We start from the raw sequence: 19,364 nt of genomic DNA, 5'->3' as shown, positions 1-19,364 counted from the left end.
AAACCTAGGGACTGAGATTGCAAATAGCCCAGCTCAGCTGGATTGTTTTAGGGGGATGAGGCTGCACATAATGCGAGTGGGTATTGATTGCTAAGGGCCTTGAATGCCAAGTCAAGAAATCAAACTTGACCTTGGTGCTAAAGGTAGGGGGGTGCCATTGAAGGGTCTTAGCCAGAGGAGTATGGTCACCACGTGATGTTTTGAAAACCCCTTCTTTCTGTTCCTTTATGGGGAATGGACTGTTGCGGGGTGGAGTACAGAAGGGAAGCCCAGTGAAGAGGCTGCCATAGTCTTTCAGGCCAGAGATGATGGTGGCCAAGACCTGGGAGCCTGGGGGGATGGCAGCATGGAAATGAATGTGGGCTTGCGAGAGGTAGGTAGACACACCAAAAACCTGGGGCCCTCAGTACCCCCATAGCCCCAGCTCAGAACTTTGTTCTCCCTGTAGCTGTAACTCCAGGCTCCTGTCTGCAGTCCAGCTCCACACCTGCCCACAGCACTCCCCTGTCTGGCAACCCCCCGCCTCCCCGTTACCTGCAAGACATCATTCGAACTCCCTCTGGCCTGGCCTCCCCACTCACCTCCAATCCCTTACACTCTGCAGTTCCTCCTTCTGCTCCCTTTGTCTGCAACATTCTCCCTGCTTGTCTGCCCCTCACATCTGTCTGGAGACTGCTACACTATTCTTTCACAGCTCAAACCCAACATCACCATCTCCAAGAGGCCTTCCCCAACCCTGTAGGACTGACACTCTCCCCTCCACGTGCAGGGCCCTCCCTGGCACCTCCAAGCCTTCAGCAAGGAAGGGAAGATGCAGCCCATCTTAAAAAAAAACAAAAACTGTTAACTTTCAGAACACCCTTGCAGGGTGAGATGAGACAGGCAAAGGGTGGCACCCACTTAAGAGGTGTCAGCTTGGGCTTCCCTGGTGGCGGCAGTGGTTGAGAGTCCACCTGCCGATGCAGGGGACACGGGTTCGTGCCCCGGTCTGGGAAGATCCCACATGCCGTGGAGTGGCTGGGCCCGTGAGCCATGGCCGCTGAGCCTGCGCGTCCGGAGCCTGTGCTCCGCAGCGGGAGAGGCCACAACAGGGAGAGGCCCGCGTACCGCAAAAAAACAAAGATGTGTCAGCTTGAGCTTAAGAATTTCAGCATCTTTGTTCAAAGAAGGCAATGGGAAGTTTTTTAGTTTTGAGGGTTTGCTGTTGGTACTGTTTTCATAAAGGAAACAGAACGGAAGGAATTAGAACATAGGACAGAAAGCAGGATTATTTCCTCCTGGATGGCCTTCTTCTCTAGCAAAGACATACTGACACCTCCTCCAGCTGCCCAGACCTGAGAGACTCAGGTGCCGGCAGCACTTTCTAGGAACTGCCGGGACTCTAGGAAGTGGGGTGCAGCCTGGTGCAGTGCTGGCCGAGGAGCCCCCAGGGACCCCCGTGCTGGTTCTCTGGCCTGGGTGGCTAGGCCAGTGGGAGCAGCTCTGTCTGTCCCTGCCAAGTCTGAACTCCTACAGGGGTCACTGGGGAGAAACCTCCCAAACTAGGACATCTACCCTGAGCTGCCTTCCTGGCCAAGCCTCAGGGCCCAGCCACGACCTGGCGCCACCAGGGCAGTCAAGCACATTGGGGAAATGTCACTCAGCCCACGGGCCAGTCACCCCTTAAAACCTACCACAGCTTCCTCAAGACCAAGTGCCTTTGAGGCCCTGCTGCCTCCCCGCCTTGGCCTCAGCCCGCCTCTGGGCTTCCTTCAGTTCTGAGGCAAGCTCTCCTCCCGCTCAGAGCCTGAACCTGTGCATTTCTTCTGCCTAAAAACTCCTGACCCCAACACCCTCCAGACGAGGTCAGAGGCCAGCCTCTGCTCTTGTGCCACGTGCCTCCCCTTTAGAGCCCGCATCCTGTGTAGCCACCTCTCACCTCCCTCCGTGTTGGTCACCTCCCTCCATGCCCCAAGTCCCTTCCGCCAGGATGGCTCACAGGAGGCTCCACCAGTAGCTGGCAGCACCGACTCAGCCATTGTTCTCCTGGAACTGCCCTATGGCTCTGTCAGGTGGTAGGGGTGGTGACAAATCCAGCCTGGAAGGGCGGGGGAGGTTCTGTCTGGGGACAGGTCTTCTCACAGGGATCGGCCATGCTATTTGGGACCCTGAGAGGGCTCTGTGGCCTGTCCCCAGCTCCATGCCACACCCTGTTGGCAAGCGAAGGGGGGGTGAAGCTAGAACCCCCAGGATTTGGGATGGATTAAGGCAGAGCCCATGTCCATTCTCCTTTCCCAGGAATGACCCTAGAACCAGGGTTTGTGGGGTGAGAGGGTCCTGAATTGAGGAAACCTGGATTGGCCGTGATTAAGTTCCCACTATCAGCAGGAATGGGGGCCTGGCCTTCTTGCCAAGGGAGAGAGAGGACACGATGCCAGAGGTGACTACTGCCTTTATTGCCTCTGGGCTGGGGTCCTGGGCTGGGGTTCAGAGGTATCTGGGGGCAGCAGGTGACTCTGGAGCCAAATTATTGCTACTTAGCAAGGTCACCTTGGGGCTTCCCATAGTGCCCTTAGTATGGGTGGGCATGAGCATGCAAATGATATGCAAATGACATGCAAACCAACCCAGGATCCTGCAGAGGGCTCTGGTGCAGCCGCAGGTGCTGAAAGAGTCAGGAGCCTGCCAGCCCAGGAGGGTGATGGGGACACCCAGGTCCTTGCAGACTGCAGACTGATCCAGCCCAGCCTCGGGGGTCGAGGTTCGGGGGTATGGACAGTCCCTGAGCATCAGCCCTGGTTCTGCTGCTGGTTGGGGAAGAGCAGAAGCCTGGCCCCGAGATAGCAAGAAGAAAGCAGGCACCCACTAGGTAGCCAGACAGCCCAAGGCCCACTCAGAGAGGGAAGGGACCTGCCCTGGGTCACACAGCAAGGCAGGGGCAGAGGGGACCAGAATCCAGGCTCCTGAGCTAGACAGATGCCAGAGTGCCTCAGAGGCCAAAGCTATGAGCAATAAAATACACTGTTAAAGAAAGAAATACACAGCAAGCAGCCCAGTCTCTGATCCCCGGGCTGAGAGATTCTCCGCCAGCTGGCTCTGGGAGGGGAGGCCGCTGAGAGCCAGGCCCCAGGTATAGGAGGTGGCAGCGTCCTTGGTCTTGAGCTGAGCTGACCAGTCCAGAAGCTCCAGAAGGAGGCAGGCAGGGCTCCAGGGTCCTTGGCTTATGCAGGTCAGGCTCAGTTATTATTCATAATCCACCAGGATGCTGAGGGTCAGAGGTGGGGAGTCAGAGGCCATCAGGTGCCCACTGCCCTTCCCCCCAGTTCCCAAGGCTGTGGAGAGGGTTGGAGCTGAAGCCCACCTGGGAAGAACACAGTGGTGAGGGTGTCTGGAGCCTGCAGGTGGTCAATGAGGATGCGCTGGAAGGCCTTACTGCAGGCGGACTGCTGGTGCCTGGGGAGGGCCGCAGGTGGACCAAGGCTGGAGCTGGTCCCCAAGGATCAGGACCACATGGTTAAAAGCTCCCCATTCCCACCCAGTCCTGCTGCCTGGTTTCAGATCTGAGTCCTTCCTCGTAGTGGCTCTGAGCCTCAGTTTTCTCCTCTGTGAAATGGGGACAATAGTGTCCACTTCACTGGGATACTGGGAGGATTACATGAAATAACACACAAGGCGTGTGGCATAGGCCCTATGCCATAGGGTGTGGCACAGTGGTAAAGGTGTGTATTCATTGTGCACCTACCTTGTACCTGGCACTGTGTTCAGTTCTTTACATGTCATCTCATTTAGGTGATAAGAGGATGGAACTATGATCACTCCCATTTTGAAAAGGAGGCCACTGGGGCTCAGAGGGGTAACTCTCCTGAGGTCACACAGCCAGTGAATAGGAGAGGATGATTTGAACCCAGGCTTGACTCACTCCAGGGCACATACTCAATAAACATTAGCTGTTAGACCACCACTCATACCTTCTCCAGGAGGCCTCATCCTGCCAGAACTCGTACAGGGTGAAGGAGGCATTGTCCAGCATCTTCTGGGCAGACACACTGCAGGGCCAAAGAGACGGCCAGGCCAGGCCTGGGCTGCCACCACCTCTGCCCACCTAGCCAGGGGTGTCTAACGAGAGCCCTGGCCCGGGACGCTCAGTCCCAGCATTCCTCGTGCTCACCCCCCACCCCGACCTTGGCCGGCCCACCACCCGGCTGAGGACTCACTGCAGGCAATGGCTCTGGGCCCCTGTGAAGTCCACGTAGCAGCACAGGGCATGGTGGAAGTCCTGCAGGGCTTCCTCTGCCACCTGCACCTGCCTTTGGGCCACGAGGATGTGCTGGCAAGAGAGGCAGCCTGGTCAGCTGGGGTGCGGTAGGGCAGGGCATGGGGTGAGGGACTGCTGTGGCCTCCAGGACGACCCCACCCTTCTTGTCCTGCACCAGACCCAGCCAGCCCTGAGGTCGGGCTCCTGCCCCAGCCTGGCCCCCAGCTTCCCCGACTCCATCCCCTCTTCCCATCACCAAGGTTGCTGCCTCGATCTAGCCACTGCCCCACTCTCCTGCTGTGTGGCACCCCTTCCTCCTGCCCGCGTTAGCCTCTGCCCTCACTGCTCCAGACCCAGCTTTCAGAACTGTAGACAAGGGACACTGACGCCCATGGAAGGACAGAGTTCTGCAGGGTCACAGAGCAAAGGGCCAGAACCCAGCACCTGCCTGCCAGGCCCAGGGGACAAGGGCTGGGTCAAGCCTGGCGAAGGGGGCATATGTACAAGACAGAGGCTGGGGGCAGCTGGCCGTGAACCTCCTCACTTCATGATCTCCTCCCGAACTCCCACACCCAGCTGCCTGCCCCTCTCACACACTCACCGAGTTGGGCCCCTTGGTAAACTCCTCTTCGTGCAGGGGTTCCAGCCGGGGGGCCTGTGAGGGACGCAGAGCGTGGGCCAGGTCCCTGGTGTGTGCCTGGCTTGGGCGGATTCCCAAAAGGTCCACAGGCGCGGGGCACTGGCCACACGGCCACTCACCTTGCATTCCAGCTGGTCGATGAGCTCCTGGAGACGGTTGATCTGGAGCCGCCAGTGCATCTCAGCCTCTGAGCTCTGCCCTGGGGGTCAGGCACGGGCCCCCTCAGGCTGGGGCTTCTTGGGATGAATTGAGGGAAAGTGGAGGAGCAAACACTGGGGCCCCGGGGGATGCCGTGCCCTCCCATCCCACCGCAGGCACACCCACCTGTGTCAGAGGAGCCAGGAGACCAGGTGGGTGACCGACTGACACTCCGCAGGGCCCTGCGCCCCGCCCGCCGGCTGCCTCGGGGCCTGCTCTGCACCTCCACCCTCTCTTCATCTGACCTGAGGGGAGTGGAGGGTCAGCCCACTGCTCCCAGACTCACGGGGCCAAGCTCTAGGGCCCCAGCACGGGCCTGGGTGGGTAAGACAGGCTTCCCGGGACACTGAGGCCCAGCCTCAAAGCCAGCCACCCCTGCTCACCCCTCTTGGCCTCCCTGCCTAAGAACAAGAATTTGGGGTCCAGGATGCTAGAACATGGAACATGATAAAAGCTGAGGGCCTTGACACATGGAGATAAGGGGCATTCATGAACCGGACCCGCAGGTGGGCGGAGCTCCTCACACACCGTGGGCCGTGGGCCTGGGCCTCCAGGGTATCTGACGCCCCCTCCAGCGAGCTCTGCAGGGCTTGGAGCTGGCTCACCGTCTCCCGCAATAGGAAGCGTGTCACAAACTGGTCCACCTTGGAGGCCCGCTCATACTCCTGGGGGCAGAGGGGGCGTGGTCAGCATCTCCTGGCTCCAAGCATGTACTTCTGAATGGGGAGCTGCCCCCTGCGCCCCACCCCCTGCTCACCAGAGCAACAGTGGCAGCCTAAAGAGCAGAGGACATGCAGACCTGGCATAAGCAGAAAGGCACTGGGACTCGGTGGGGAGCAGACCCCGGACCCCCTCCTTGTCTGGGCCTGGCCTGTCTTACTGGGAGGTATGAGGCCAGCTCACAGAGAAGCATCTGCCATTGTCTGGCCCTCAAGGCCCTTTCCCTGGTGGGGCTCCCACCTTCAGCCAGTGAGGCCGCAGGCACAGCTAGACTGGGCTGGGTCGGGTGGGGCAGGGCAATTTTGACCCACGAGGCAAAATGACAGTGTGATATGGTGCCATACTCACCAGCTGGCCCCAAACTCACAGGCTTAGTATTCATTCATTCATCCATTCATTCATTCACTAATCCATGCAACAAACATATACTGAGCACCTCTTACTAGGAGCTGCAGATACAAGACAGCAGGTCGCTGGCCTCACACACACACACCAGCACTGATCCCCGTCTACACTGCCATTTCCCCCCAGCCCTTGCCAAGGCAGGCAGAGACAGGGAGGACCACCATGTGCCAGGCCCTGTGCTGCCCACCTGGAACGCTCAGAGACTCCCCAGCTACCTTCATCTCCTTGTGCCTCAGTTTCCTCACCTATAAAACAGGGATGGTAATAGCCATCTCGCTGAGCTGTTGAGAGGCTCCAGTGAGTTATCGCCTACCTAGGGCTCAGCCTAGTACCTGGCACGTAAGTTCTCAATAAAGAACTGCCATTGTTTTCATTGTCAAACATAATTCTAACAAGAAACGTGCCCACTCCACCTACACACACAGTACAGGGTGGGAGTCCTGGGGAGCTGTGGTGGCCCCTCCACAAGGGGCTCCAGAGGCACCCTACATCAAGGGCTTCGTCTTCTGCCCATAACCTGCCTCAATTCAGCCGTCAGATGGGCAGGGACAGAGGTGGGGCTGGGACCTCTCATTCTCAGACAGGCCAGGGTTTCTCCAAGTCTGATCTCTAGACTTCCTGGCCGTTCTTTGAGCTTCCCGAAATCCTTCCAATAAATTCCCTTGCTGGTGCTTAAGATGACTGATCAGTTTCTGTTGTTTACAACCAAAGAACCTGGCTGACACAAGCACCCATTCTGCGTCAGGCCCTGTTTCTAAGCAGAGTTTCATTTAATCCTCGTAATAATTTACAGGAAACATAATTGACCCCATTTTGCATATGAAAAGACTGAAGCCTACAGAAGTTGATTACCTTGGCCAAGGTCACACAACTAGTTAGCGGCAGAGTCAGAATTCAAACCCAGGTCACAGAAATTCCTCTCCTCACCACTAAGCACCTTACAAGCATCACCTCACTTATGGTCATTAGCCCAGTTTTACAGCTGAGAAACCAAGGCCAGAAGTCACAGACAGAGTAAATGGAGCCGAGCTTGGCCCGTGTGTTCTGGGAGGAGCAGCTCGGAGCCCGGAGCTGGTAAGGTTGACCCATGAGGTCACAATGTGGCCTCTCTGGGACAGAGCCTGGGCAGGAACCCCCAGCCAGAGAGAGGGCAGGGCAGGGCAGAGGCAGCATGGGCCGGGCCCCCCCAGTGGTGACCAGCCCTGCCATGGGAAACAACAGTTCCCACAAGAGGACCAAAGTGCCCAAGCAGGCCCGCAAGGAGAGGCCACCTGACATGGACAAGGCCTGGCGGAAACAGCAGTTCTTCAACCACCTCAAGTGGAAGAAGCCGAGTGTGAGTCCCAGGGGGGCAAGGGGCAGATGGAGTTCAGGGGACCTGGACAGGTGGACAGGAGGGGATGCTGAGACTCTAGGCCTTGTGGGGCATGGAAGGGGTTAGAGAACCCCTTCTGAGGATGAGGATCCCAGGAACCCTCGTGGGTGTGGATGGGGTCCTAATAACCCGGAAGGGAGAGCAGGTATTCCAGAAACCAGGTGGATGAGACTTGAGAGCCTAGGAGGGGGAGCAGGAGGGGATTCTCCCAACGGTGGACAGATGGGTGGAGGTCCTGGCATGGCGAATCAGCCCTAGCTGGTGCCACTGGGGCTATGGGCACAGGGAGTTCCCTTATGCCCCCTTTCCATTCCCCCTCCTCAGTGGGCAGAGGCCCTGGACCGGGGCCGGGGTGGGTGAGGGTCTCAGCATCGAGGCTGGGAGGGCAGGCAGCGTATTTCATAAACGTGACCGGAGTGAGGTCTCAGGAGGTCAGCCTGGCAGGGGCGGGGGTGAGGGTTTCCAGGGGCGAGGCAGGATCCCGGGCGAGGGGGGCAGGGTGCCTGCCTCCCCCACCTCCCCCTGCCCGGGCTGGGAGGATGGCAGGAGTCCCGGAAACGTAGAGGGGGCAGGGTCCTGGGAGATAGAACCCGGGTGGGTGAGGGTCCCCGATAGGAAGGTGGGGGGGTGCTCTTTCCCCTCACGCCCCTGCCCCACCCCCAGACCAAGATCGTGCTGCTTTTCCGCCTGGATAAGCGGCAGCAGCTAGCCGAGGCGACGGCGGGCCCCGGCGCGCGGCCCGGGCGGCCGGGTGAGGACGCGGCGGGCGCCCCCTTGGGCTCCCAGGCGGCGGCGCCCACGTTGCAAGGTGCGGGCGACGGCGCTGAGCGGCGCGAGAGCGCGCGTGGGCGCGAAACGAAGACGATCCTAGTCAAGCTGCTGCTGCGGCTGCTGGACGCACGGCTGCAGCAGGAGGAGCGCCGCGTGGCGGGCGGGCCCGCGGGCGGGCCCGGCGTGGGGGGCGGGGCCAAGGCCGCGCATGGCTGGCGGCGGCTTGTCGCCCGTCTGCTGACGGAGAGCAAGGCTGGCCGCTACGCCTACCCTGCCTAGGAGCAGCCGAGCAAGCGGCGCCGCTGCCCTCGCCCGCGGCACTGAGTGCCTGGCCCGGACCTCCGGACCCCAGTCCATACCAATAAAGAGCGCATAGCAACCCTGGCACCTGTAGCCCTCCCTGTCTGAGGCATCGGGGCGTAGAGTTGGGGTGGGGGAAACTGAGGCCCTGAGCGAGACAGGGGAGAACAGGCGTATTGAAGGCAGAGCCACAGCCATGGCCTGGAGCCAAGGCGGTTTTTGCTTCCTCCTTTCTTGTGACCCAAGAGTCAGAACCCCTATTCCGGGCTGGCGGGGCGGGGGGGGGGGGTGTCACCGTGCCACAGTGGAGGGAGGCTGCTCCTCTCCCCTCCAGCTCCAGGCCCGGGTCAGATCCTGACGGCTCTGCAGGCCCAATGGAAGAAAGCTTGGGCAAACCCAGGCTTGGCCACGCTAGGAGGAGGGGCCTGCTTCCAGCAGAGGCCAGGCAGCTCCAAGAGTCTCCAGCACTCACAGGTCTTTCTTAAGCTGAGGGAAGGTCCCAGGCAAAAAGCCACCACCTTGGGGAAGAACTGTGACGGTCTCACGGTCAGCATAGTTTGAGGCTTAGACTCAACGTTCTGCCTGTGAGAGCACCCAGGAGGAGAGGCTGGGGTCCCTGGTCCTCTGACCCCTCACTCCTAACCCACTCTGCTTGGTAACCCTCAAGGCACCTCAGTGACTTGTCTCCCAAATTACCCTGTCCCATCCTCTTCCCCACATTGCAACCAAAGGCTTCTTCCAAACCACTGGTCTGTAGGGCAGTTCACGCTCCCGCTCATAAGCTCACACTGGTTCTCCGCTGTGCACAGGGAAACGCCCAAACTTATTACTGGGATGTACAGGTCCAGACCCCCAGCCTTGGTCTTCGCCTCTAGGGCTTCTTAGTGACTTCCACCCTCACCCCTGCTCTGGCCATATTGCCACTTGTGGTCTTCAATTCGAGGTTCACCTCCCTAATTCACCCACAAGAGGCCCTGCATGCTTTCTGTGGGCGGGACCCAGCTGCTTCTCTCTCTCCTGGGTCCCAAACCCAGCTCCGGACCCTATCCCCTCCAGCCCTGCCAAACCTGCAGCCTGCATTCCACTGGAGACCAACATCAGAATGCCCCCTTTGGGGGCAGATGCATCAGGGGTGAAGGTCCCAGTTCACTAAAACCACAGGCACAGCTTCTGCTGAAGATACACTTTTGTCAGTGTCAACACCACATCACCTGCATCAGGCTGGAGGCTGTACTACCCATAGCATCTCCCCTGCTGCTCTGTGAGAACTGACCCTTTCCTACCATCCACATGGTTACAATCAGGGTAACCACGTTCCTCAATGTGGCCACACCTCCTGGCATAAGCAATTGGCCCAAGCTGGTCCTCTCAGCCCCTTCCCTAGGTCTGTAATTTAGGAGCTGTAGGAGACTATGTTTTCTACAGGAACGTGCACAGGCTGAAGCCAGTCTTGAGAAGAATATAACCAGAACACAGAGCCAGTGCACATCTTGGGTCCCCCACAGGCCGACAGTCAGGCCCTGATTCCAGTCTTTTCCTAAAACCTGATTTCACCCTTGCCTTGGTATCCATAAGACATACAAGACCCTTGTGATAAAAGTCCGTATTTTAGCTTAAGCTCACCGGAATGGGTCTTCAACTTGCATCCAGAATGGTCCTAAAGAGAATAAAGAGACTCTGCAGAGACAAGACGTGGACTATTTCCTGTGTGTGAGGACGACCACCTTTCGGAGGAAGTAACTGAGCCCAGAGAGAGATTAGGACTTGCTCAGTGCACAGTGAGTCAGCCTCAGAACTGAGTCTCAAACTCAAGTCCATGTTTGTAAGCCCCTGAAGGTAGGATCCCTTTGTGGGCTACCTGGGCCCTTGAAGGCTAAGCACACAGATCTTCAGGGTGGCTGGAGATCCATGATTAAGAGCTTTCTCTTCAGCGTTGAGAGGGAAGGGGCCGCACATTTGGCCAGAGCACATCAGATAATCCGAAGTGGTTTGGGGAAGGAATCAAATTGGTTGGGCTGAGCGGCTGAGGCCAGACCCCTGGGTGTCAAAATCACTGCCCTTGACCCTGTCCCAGGAGAGAGGATGGATCTGAGATGTTTTCATCAGGGTAGAGGCTGCGAAAGCGCGGCAGGTGCTGAGAACTGAGGTCACAATGAGTCCAAGTTCTTTTCCTTCCTTCTCTGACCACCCCCTCCAAACTCCACGACCAGGAGCTACAATACTTGGGTCAAGCCCAGTTGAGAAGTGGACTCCTGGGTCCCCAAGGGGGATATATGTCTGGAAAACATTGCCGCAAGACCCCTTCATTCTCAGAGCTGCTCCTGGAGGCTTCTCAATCTCTTAAAGCGGCCCTCTCATCGTCCACCTCAGCAAGCGCTTACTTAGGGGGCGGAGCCGCACCACCCAGGCGAGTCCTCAGAGAGGGGGTGGGGCCTTGAGCCAGAGGAGGACCAAGAGGGACTGAGCCAGAGCCCAGTTAGGGCGGAGACTGACGAACCAAAGGTCGGGCCTCAGGCCCAGGGGCGGAGCCAAGAGCTGAAAAGAGACCTCCACTCCGGCCAGAAGAGTGGGACTTCAGGACCAGAGGGCGGAGCCCAAGGAATGAGAGCGATAGTTCTCTAGCGCAGAAAGGCGGGGCCGTAGGCCCACGAAGCAGAGCCAAGAGCTGAAAGGCGGGCCACCATCAAGTCCAGCTGAGGCGGGGTTCTCACGCCGGGGGCGGAGCTTTGGGCTGAAGGGCGTGGCCGGCCCGAAGGTGGCGTCGCTGTCCGGGAGCCGCCGGGTCCGCCGGCTGCCCTCGCTGGGCCGCGTCGCGGTGGTGGTGGACCAGGGCTCGGGCTTCACCAAGGCGGGCTTCGCGGGCGAGGAGCAGCCGCGCCTGGTACTGAAGAGCTCCAGCCTGGTGCCCAGCTGGGACTGGCCCGTGCTGCCCGGCTGTGAGCTGGCGGGCGGCGTGGCGCGGGCGCACCCCATCAAGCACGGCGTGGTGGTGGACTGGGAGGCGCTGGAGGGGCTGTGGGAGCGCCTGCTGGTGGGCGGCCTGCGGGTGTGCCCAGAGCAGTGGCCGGTGCTGGTGAGCGACTCGCCGTCGGCTCCGCCCGCGGGCCGCGAGAGGGTGGCCGAGCTGCTGTTCGAGGCCCTGGCGGTGCCCGCGTGCCACATAGCCAGCACCGCGTTGCTGGCGCTCTGCTCTGTCGGCGCGTTCAGCGGGCTGGCCTTGGAGGCGGGCGCTGGCGTGTGCCACGCCACACCCATCTATGCGGGTCACTCGTGGCACGAGGCCACCTTCCGGCTGGACGTGGCAGGCAGTACTCTGTCGCGTTACCTGCGGGACCTGCTGGTGGCAGCCTGCCCCGATCAACGAGTGCATGCCCTGCCCCGCAAGGTCATCACACAGCTCAAGAAGCGCTGCTGCTATGTGTCGCTGGACTTCGAGGGTGACCTCCGTAACCCTGCCCGCCACCGTCCTGTCAGTTTCTACTTAGGCAATGGATGCTCTGTCTGCCTCAGCAGTGAGCGCTTCCGCTGCCCGGAACCTATCTTCCAGCCGGGTCTGCTAGGCCAGGCTGAGCCGGGACTGCCCACCCTGGCCTTCCGGGCACTGCAGAGGATGCCCACAACACTACGGACACGGCTGGCCAACACCGTGGTGGTGGCCGGTGGCTCCACGCTTTTCCCTGGCTTCACTGAGCGCCTGGAGATGGAGCTGGAAGCCCAGTGCCGGCGGCATGGTTATGGGGCACTGCAGCCTCGCCTGGTGGCCAAACCCGGGCGTGGCACAGCAGTGTGGACAGGCGGCTCCATGGTGGCCTCATTGCGTTCCTTCCAATGCCACTGGATGACCCGGGCCATGTACCAGGAATGTGGCTCCAGGCTGGTGCATGAAGTGTTCAACTGACTCATGTTGGACTGGGGGGTGGGGTGCAGAGGCAGAGACACCTGGCAGGCTGAGCTGCAGCTCTATCAGAGGCATTGAGTGCCAGATAAAAGGCTCAGTGATTGGAGCTTGCAGAGTCGTGTGGTGATGGGTCACCCTCTACCCCTTTCTGGGCCAGGAGGAGGTGGTCAGGACCCCTGGGGCCCTTACTTTGACCTGCAGTTTGAATCCCCACTAACCAGTGCCAGTTCAGAGAATGCCAGTCTAGGGGCCCACCCCCAGGGCCCTGTTTCCATGGCAACAAGGAAGGCGATGCCCCCACCTGTGTCCAGGCCACAGATATGGAAGTCCTCATAACATACCAACCCCTCATCATATACCATTTGGATTCCCATCCCATGCCAGGCCCCAAGGGATGACTGTTTGAAAAACTACTAAATCCCATGTGAAAGCAACCAGAAGGGGAAGCCCTGTCCTCAGATGATCATCAACTTGCTGAGAGCCTCAAAGTGAGGTCAGGCACAATCCCAGGCCTGCTCACTGTTCCTTCCTCACCCCCTTAGGTGGAGACATTTCTTAAAAAGAACACAGAGGGAGGGGTGCCTTTTGGTGTTTTTAAAATACCATCCAAGGGCCTGGAGCCTGGGCCATGAGCACTGTTTATGCTTGTGCGCACATGTCCATACACAGACACCAACACATGGGTGCACATACGCCTGCCTACTCACGCATGTCCTTAGGCTGCCCCCCACCAGTACGAGCGTCTGGATGTGTGTGAGCGTGCCCTCCCCCACAGCCCATCCCTGCTGGGAGCTGGCCTTCATACCCCACAACAGTTAGGTCTGGTCAATAATAAAAGCAGTAGCAGCAGCAGCTCCAGGTGTGACGTGGCTACTGCATGCCAGGCAGAGGTCTCGGTGCTGGGAATAGAGTAGAGAACAAGACAGACAAAAATCCCTGCCTTCATTCTCGTTTAATTGTCACAACAAATGTCTGGAGGTAGGTTCTATTATAATGCCCAGTTTACAGATGAGGAAACTGAGGCCCAGAGAGGTAAAGATGCACAGCCAGAAAGTGGGAGCCTGGATTAGAACCCAGGCCTCTAGCTCCACAGCCCTGAGCCCAGTGGTGGAGGCTGCCACAGCACAGCAGACACCCCATGCCCTCATTTTGGGCCACCCACCATCAGCCCCTCTACTCACCAGCTTGGTGGTGTCCATGGCAGTGAGCACTGCACAGTTCAGCGACTCCAGTGCAGCCAGCACAGGCCGATAGACGCCCAGGTGTTCAGAGAAGTAGTCTGAGGGCAGAGGAGGTGCTCAAAGGTTCCCGGACCCCCACGCCCCCATTTACAAGCTGGAATTCCCCAGCAGCCAACCAGGCCTCATACCCTGAGCCCAGCCGATCCTGTTCCATGGGACACCAGCAACAGCCTCTCATCACACCCACCTGCCCAGGGGTCCCGGGAGACAAGAGCTCCCATGGGCCTACTCACCACACAGTTTCTCCGTTTCCAAATTGCTACAGGGAAAAGAGAAGGTGCCCTTCAGACCCGCTGACTTGGGCCTGGTAAACTGGGACTTTGAAGCCAATGTTCCTCTCCTCTTCCTGCCCAGCTCAGGGCGACAAGGAGGCAACTTCTGACTCCACCCCAGGTTAAGTTGCTCAGTGGACAGAGAGGGGGAGCACGGGTACTATCAGCCCGCCAAACACTCCCTGAGGGCAAAATTTCAGTCCCACTCTCTGCCTCCAAAGGGGTTTCAGGCCGGGGAGGCAGATATGAACACAGGCCAGAGAGGAGTGGTTAGAGCTGGGAAGGGGGAGCCAGGTCCCAGGTCTGCGGAAATGCAGAGAAGGCATGGAGTATTACTTGGTAGGTCAGGGAGGGCTTCCTGGAGGAGGGGCTGCCTAAGTTAGGCCTTGAAGGAGAAGAAATCTGACTGGAGTATCTGGTGGTGGTTAGGTGGTAGCACTGCAGACAAAGGGTCCAGCCCAAGCCTGAGGACATGGGAGGACATGGGAGCCTAGGATTTATTCTAAGGAGATGGCGGGAAGGGGAGTAAGAGGGAGGGATAGCTGTGCATGTGTGTGCACCCATGTGAGGAAGCAGGAGAGAAGGCAAGCAAACTCGCACTAAGGCCTATAGATGTGGAAGCACCTGCATCCATGGGTGGAAGCAGGCGGGGGCCAGCTGTCCCCAGGCATCCTCTGGTCCCTGCAGGAAGCAGGAGTTGGAAGAGGGGACACCTGTGGGCTGAACCATAGGTGGTGACTCAGGCCTGGCTATTTTGGGGTCCCAGCTGGAAGCAGTGTGATGAGCAAGGCTGGAGCCAGGGAGGGGGTAGGTGGGTGGGTAAAGTTGGCACTGAGCCCTGGCACCCCTCTCCCTCTGCCCCCCTCATCCTCCATAAGGAACCAAAGCAGCAGGAGACACAGTGGGGTTGGGACAGCCTGGCCTCACATCTACATGCGGTGCACACATCCCCCTTGAGTACTCACTCAGCGGGATGCCCATCAATACTGCTGAACAGCTCTCGCAGCTCCCCGGGGCTGAGAACCCCATCGGCAAAGTAATTCTGGAATTCTTCAAATGAGAGCTTACCATCATCTGGGCAGGGTGGGTGGACAGAGAGCCAAGTCAGTATCCCTGACCCTGGCTGAACCCCTGCCACAAGATCCAGGCCCACTGAAGGCTTTGCAGCATCTCACAAACACCCAGCCAAGTGGAATGGGATTCTGAGCTGATGGGAGGCCTGGCCATTGGGGACAAAAGGGCTGGGGCCCCCAGAGGCGCCCATTTAAGGCAACAGGGCCCACTTTGCAGGCACCCAAGGGACAGGGCAGTACACATGTGGCACTGGGTACGGACTCAATGTTTGCCAAATGAAGAAACAAATGAACAACAGCCTGGGTCACAGTCAGATCATGTCACTTGGAGGACTCGGGGCTGGGTCTCTGCCCCACGTGCTGGCCAGTGTGGCTCTCAGGGTGGAGGGGACCTCTGTGCTCTGGACCCAGGCCCTTCACAGAGAAGCCACAGGGAGTCAGATAAGAGCTTCCTAAGAGTGGAGCCCCTGTAAGTAGCAGCAGGCTGGCTCAGGAGGGAAAGCCCTCCCCATCCGCAGGGCACATGTAGCAGAGGCCGAGAGCGTCACCTGCGAGGTCTCTAAGCAGATGGGGTGGGGAGAGTGGAGCTGGGGGAGGGTCTGAACTTCCCCAGACAAGATGCCAGGATCCAAATGAGACCATGTGCCCTGATGAACCGGTTGGAACAAATGGTCTCCACCAATTTGAAGAGACCCAGGGAGAAGGGGCAAGGGGTAGGGACACAATCCTCTCTCAAGGAGGCTGAAACATAAACAGGTCTGAAGCCCCCAGATGAAAGTGAGGTCAAGGCTGACGGGCTGTCTCAGCTCAGACCCTCCACTGGCCAATCAAGGTACCGTGGGCTGCTCTGAGTCATCTATGCGCAGCAACCTGCCTGCAGGGTCCCCTAATGGCTCCTGCTTTAGCTTTCAAGGTTTTGCCAGACCAGAGTCTGAGACTGCCCAGGACCCAGGGCAGGAGGAGCTGATTCCCTGGGCCTAGCTTTATCCTGCCCAAGCCCTCCCTGTGTCCAGATGGTTGGTAATGTGGAAAGTTACTGAGCACTCTAAAAATCTAAGATAGAATCCCCCACAGGGCCTCATCTCCATGACCACACCCTTCCAAGCCCCTCACACAGGGAGCCTGGGGCCAAGCATCACATTAGACCTGGGCTCAAGGCCCACCACCTCAGGCAGCCTGCTTTACCTCTCTGGGCCCCTGCTCCTTTGTCTGTGAAATGGGGTGAAGAATTCTCACCTAGCTTGCAGTTGTGAGGACAACATAAGGTCATATACGAGAAGTACCCCCCAGTGTGCCAGGGCACTGCATGAAAATAAGCGCCCACCTCCAGCCTCTGGCTAAGTTACATTTCCTCCACTCTCCATCCTGCCAAACTTGATTCAAAACAACACTTCCTCCGAGAAGGACACCGGGGTTCATTCTGCTGATTTGGGTCCTCTCAAGATTTTTCTCCATTCTAGACTGTGCCCCCAAACCCCCAACCCTCCCCTGAGCCTCCCTGATGTCCGTCACCCATGCCCCCACTGTGGGACCCAGGGGAAACCACACTCACCATTCTTGTCTGCTCTGCGGAAAACCTAAAGGACAAAAGGGCATGGATGGGAGCTGTGAGCTGGGAGGCAAGTGGCTCCCACCCAACTCAACAGAGCCCCAGGTGGCTGGCCTGCCCCCTGCGTCTCCCTTCCTCCTGCCCAGCATGGTCCCAGCTCCCTGCCCAGCTCGGCCCTGCAGGAGCTTTTCCAGCAAGGTGAGCACAGGAAGAGCACACAATGGGCCCCACTGCTTGCTCACTTCTGCGGGCCTGGCCTCGTGGGGGGTGCTCCAAGCCAGCTCTCTGCACCTTCACCTCCCACACCCAGAGTCAGTCCCAAGTTCTGTCTGATGCATCAGCCCTCGAACGGTCCCAGCTTGAGGAAGGTGGGAAGATGGGCCAAGATGCGGCCTGAGTATCCTGGGCACCCATCCCAGACCTGAACCCCAACTCTGCTGTGTGGCTATGGTCTGTCCCAGACTCTGCCCACTCCGGGCTGTGTCTCTGTGAGCTTGTTGAAGACCCTGACATGCAGGTAGTGGCTCGTCCTTTCTTTGTGGGTGACTGTTTTCCCACTAGCACACAGGGGAGCAGCCCAGGGTTAACCCTTCCAGGGCTGGGGCTTCCTATGAGGCCAACTCAGTATGAGGGTCTTGGGCAGGCCTGTGTGCATGCGTGCGTGCGTGTGTGTGTGTGTGTACGTGCAAGGGTGGACAGACTGTATTCATGGAGAAGCAGACAGGAAGGGCAACAGAGGCAACAAGAGCGGAGCAGAGTCAAGACTTGGTCCCTGTCTCCCCTAGGGAGCAGAGACTCCCAGGTCACCCAAAGCAGCCCAGCAAATAGGACATCAGCAGGCCTGGCAAGGAGGGGCAGGCCAAAGCCTGGACATAGAGCCCCTATCAGCTCCAGGTCCTGAATACCTCTTCCCTCTGACTGTTTTCTTGGGTCAGTGAGGCTCAGGGATGAATGTAATCCCTAGCCAGAAGCCTGACTCAGAGAAGGTCTGCCACTGGCTCGGGGTCCACACAGCAGCCCAGCAGCCTGGAGACACACGGGGGTGAGAGTGGGGGAGGGGTGCTAAGCCGAGAATGAGGACACCTAGGGCCACACCCTAGTGTGCCCCTGCCTCCATGTGTGATCTCAGACATATCCCTAACCCTCCAGGCCTTGGTTTTTCCATCTGGGAAGTGGGAGGGTCAGGTCCCTTCCAGCTGGGAGGACTGTGGTCAAGTGCTGAGTCACTAGGGACAGTGGGGAGGGGGCAGGAGTACAGCCTTTCCCACTGGCAGGGACCTCTGGGAGTGGGGGCATGAGAGGCACAGGACGGACTGAGGGCTGGGGTGAAAGGTGGGGAAGGGGCTCAGGGCAGTGACCGAGGTCGGGCCAGGCTGCTCCACGCTGGTGTCCATAGGGGCTGCAGGGCCACCTGCCAGTCAGGAGAGGGTGTACAGACCACAGAGAGTGACTGTGGGCAGCCCCGACCAACTGTGGGATCCTTGGGTTGGATCTAAGGGACTCTGGGTCAGCACCAGGTCAGGAGTCAGGGGACTGCTTCCTCTTCCAGGCCCCCCTGCCTGGGTCAGCCTGGACCCGGGCTGCCATAGAGGGGCACTGTGACTGCTCCTGTGATCAAGGGTTGACAGCGCCCCCCCGCAGCCAGACACATACATGGGGTTGTTTCGGGTTGGGGGGCAGGAGGGACAGTGACACTGAACCAGAGACAAGGAGAGATAAAGAGAGAAAGAATGAGAGACAGAATGGGACACAAAGGCTGAGAGATAAAGATAAGGGAGACACACGGAAACAGAGACAGCAGGGTCAGAGAGAGATAGTGAGAGAGGCAGAGACCCAGAGGCGGAGGCAGAGACCCAGAGGCAGCGGCAGGGTCCCCAACAGACCTGGAGGAAGAGAGACGGGCATAGAGACAGGGAAAAGCAGAGTGAGAGAGCCGCAGAGACGGGGGCAGTGAGAGACAGAGTCCAGGGAGACACAGGGAGAGATACGACAGAGACCTGGAGAGACACCGCGAGAGACACCACCCCCAGGGCCACAGCGCCGGCGCCCCCGGCCCGCTCCGCACTCACGTCTTGGAAGAGCGCGTGTCCTGCGGATCCGGCTGCCGGCGCGGGCGCGGGGGGTCGCGGGGGCTCCGGCGCAGGCGGCCGGATCAGGCACACAGTGAGCAGCCCCGCGCACGCCATGGCGCCGCCACCCGTTCGGCTCCGGCTCTATGCGGCTGCGGGCTCTGGACGCCACCGCCGCGGACTTCGGGGCACAGGAAGGGGGGGCGCCCGACGATCGGCGCCGGCGCGGAGGCTGAGGGCCCCGCCCCCCAAGGCTCCGCCCCCGCCCCCGCCCGGAGGGCCGCCGAGGCCCCCCCCCCCAGCCCGGCCCCTGCACTGGCCAGTCTGAGAGCTCGGCCCTACGCCAGCCCCTCTCCAGGCGCTCAGCTTCCCCGTCTGGAAAAGGGGAGCAAACTCCAGCCTTTAGGGCGGCAAGAGCCGCGCAATGAATTCCAACAACACCGTTCACCTCTGCGACTCCCCATCTCCCGGGGAGAAGCGGCCACTACGGAGTAAGGAGCCACCCAAGGGGTCATTTGCACCGGGTAAGGGCTGAGCGAATGACGGCCAGCGTGGAGTACTACACAGCCAGGAACAGAACGGGAGGGGCTGCGCTTGCCCACCGAGGGCAGGTCCCGCA

At 59.4% G+C, this 19,364-nt stretch overlaps 3 protein-coding genes across 5 annotated transcripts; 2 read left to right on the top strand and 1 right to left on the bottom strand.

The window, feature by feature from the left end:
• Window positions 1–2,414: 2,414 nt before the first annotated feature.
• NECAB3 (N-terminal EF-hand calcium binding protein 3) lies at window positions 2,415–18,927 on the bottom strand. 3 transcript variants are annotated; one of them, XM_060123858.1, is made up of 13 exons: window positions 18,746–18,927; window positions 16,680–16,704; window positions 15,020–15,128; window positions 14,016–14,041; window positions 13,723–13,820; window positions 5,601–5,737; window positions 5,199–5,317; window positions 4,994–5,073; window positions 4,836–4,889; window positions 4,194–4,306; window positions 3,948–4,025; window positions 3,341–3,432; window positions 2,415–3,244 (listed from the first exon to the last, which is right to left on the bottom strand). In XM_060123858.1, the coding sequence occupies exons 1-13, from the start codon at window positions 18,860–18,862 to the stop codon at window positions 3,216–3,218; spliced, it is 1,077 nt and encodes a 358-aa protein (XP_059979841.1). In that variant the 5' UTR covers window positions 18,863–18,927; the 3' UTR covers window positions 2,415–3,215. The 3 variants fall into 3 exon arrangements, 2 of the variants coding, with proteins under 2 accessions (XP_059979841.1, XP_059979842.1); XR_009535490.1 differs by lacking the exon at window positions 3,948–4,025 and having other exon boundaries at window positions 3,341–3,582; XM_060123859.1 differs by lacking the exon at window positions 3,948–4,025.
• Window positions 7,405–8,622, top strand: C15H20orf144 (chromosome 15 C20orf144 homolog). Its single transcript, XM_060123860.1, has 2 exons — window positions 7,405–7,533; window positions 8,236–8,622. The coding sequence occupies exons 1-2, from the start codon at window positions 7,405–7,407 to the stop codon at window positions 8,620–8,622; spliced, it is 516 nt and encodes a 171-aa protein (XP_059979843.1).
• ACTL10 (actin like 10) lies at window positions 9,934–13,112 on the top strand. The gene is made up of 2 exons (XM_060123590.1): window positions 9,934–9,948; window positions 11,381–13,112. The coding sequence occupies exons 1-2, from the start codon at window positions 9,934–9,936 to the stop codon at window positions 12,539–12,541; spliced, it is 1,176 nt and encodes a 391-aa protein (XP_059979573.1). The 3' UTR covers window positions 12,542–13,112.
• Window positions 18,928–19,364: the final 437 nt, after the last annotated feature.

The sequence above is a fragment of the Lagenorhynchus albirostris genome, chromosome 15 (assembly GCF_949774975.1).
Source record: "Lagenorhynchus albirostris chromosome 15, mLagAlb1.1, whole genome shotgun sequence".
Lineage (NCBI taxonomy): Eukaryota > Metazoa > Chordata > Mammalia > Artiodactyla > Delphinidae > Lagenorhynchus > Lagenorhynchus albirostris.
Note: the sequence above shows the minus strand (reverse complement) of the source record. Positions and strands in the feature narration are given on the sequence as shown.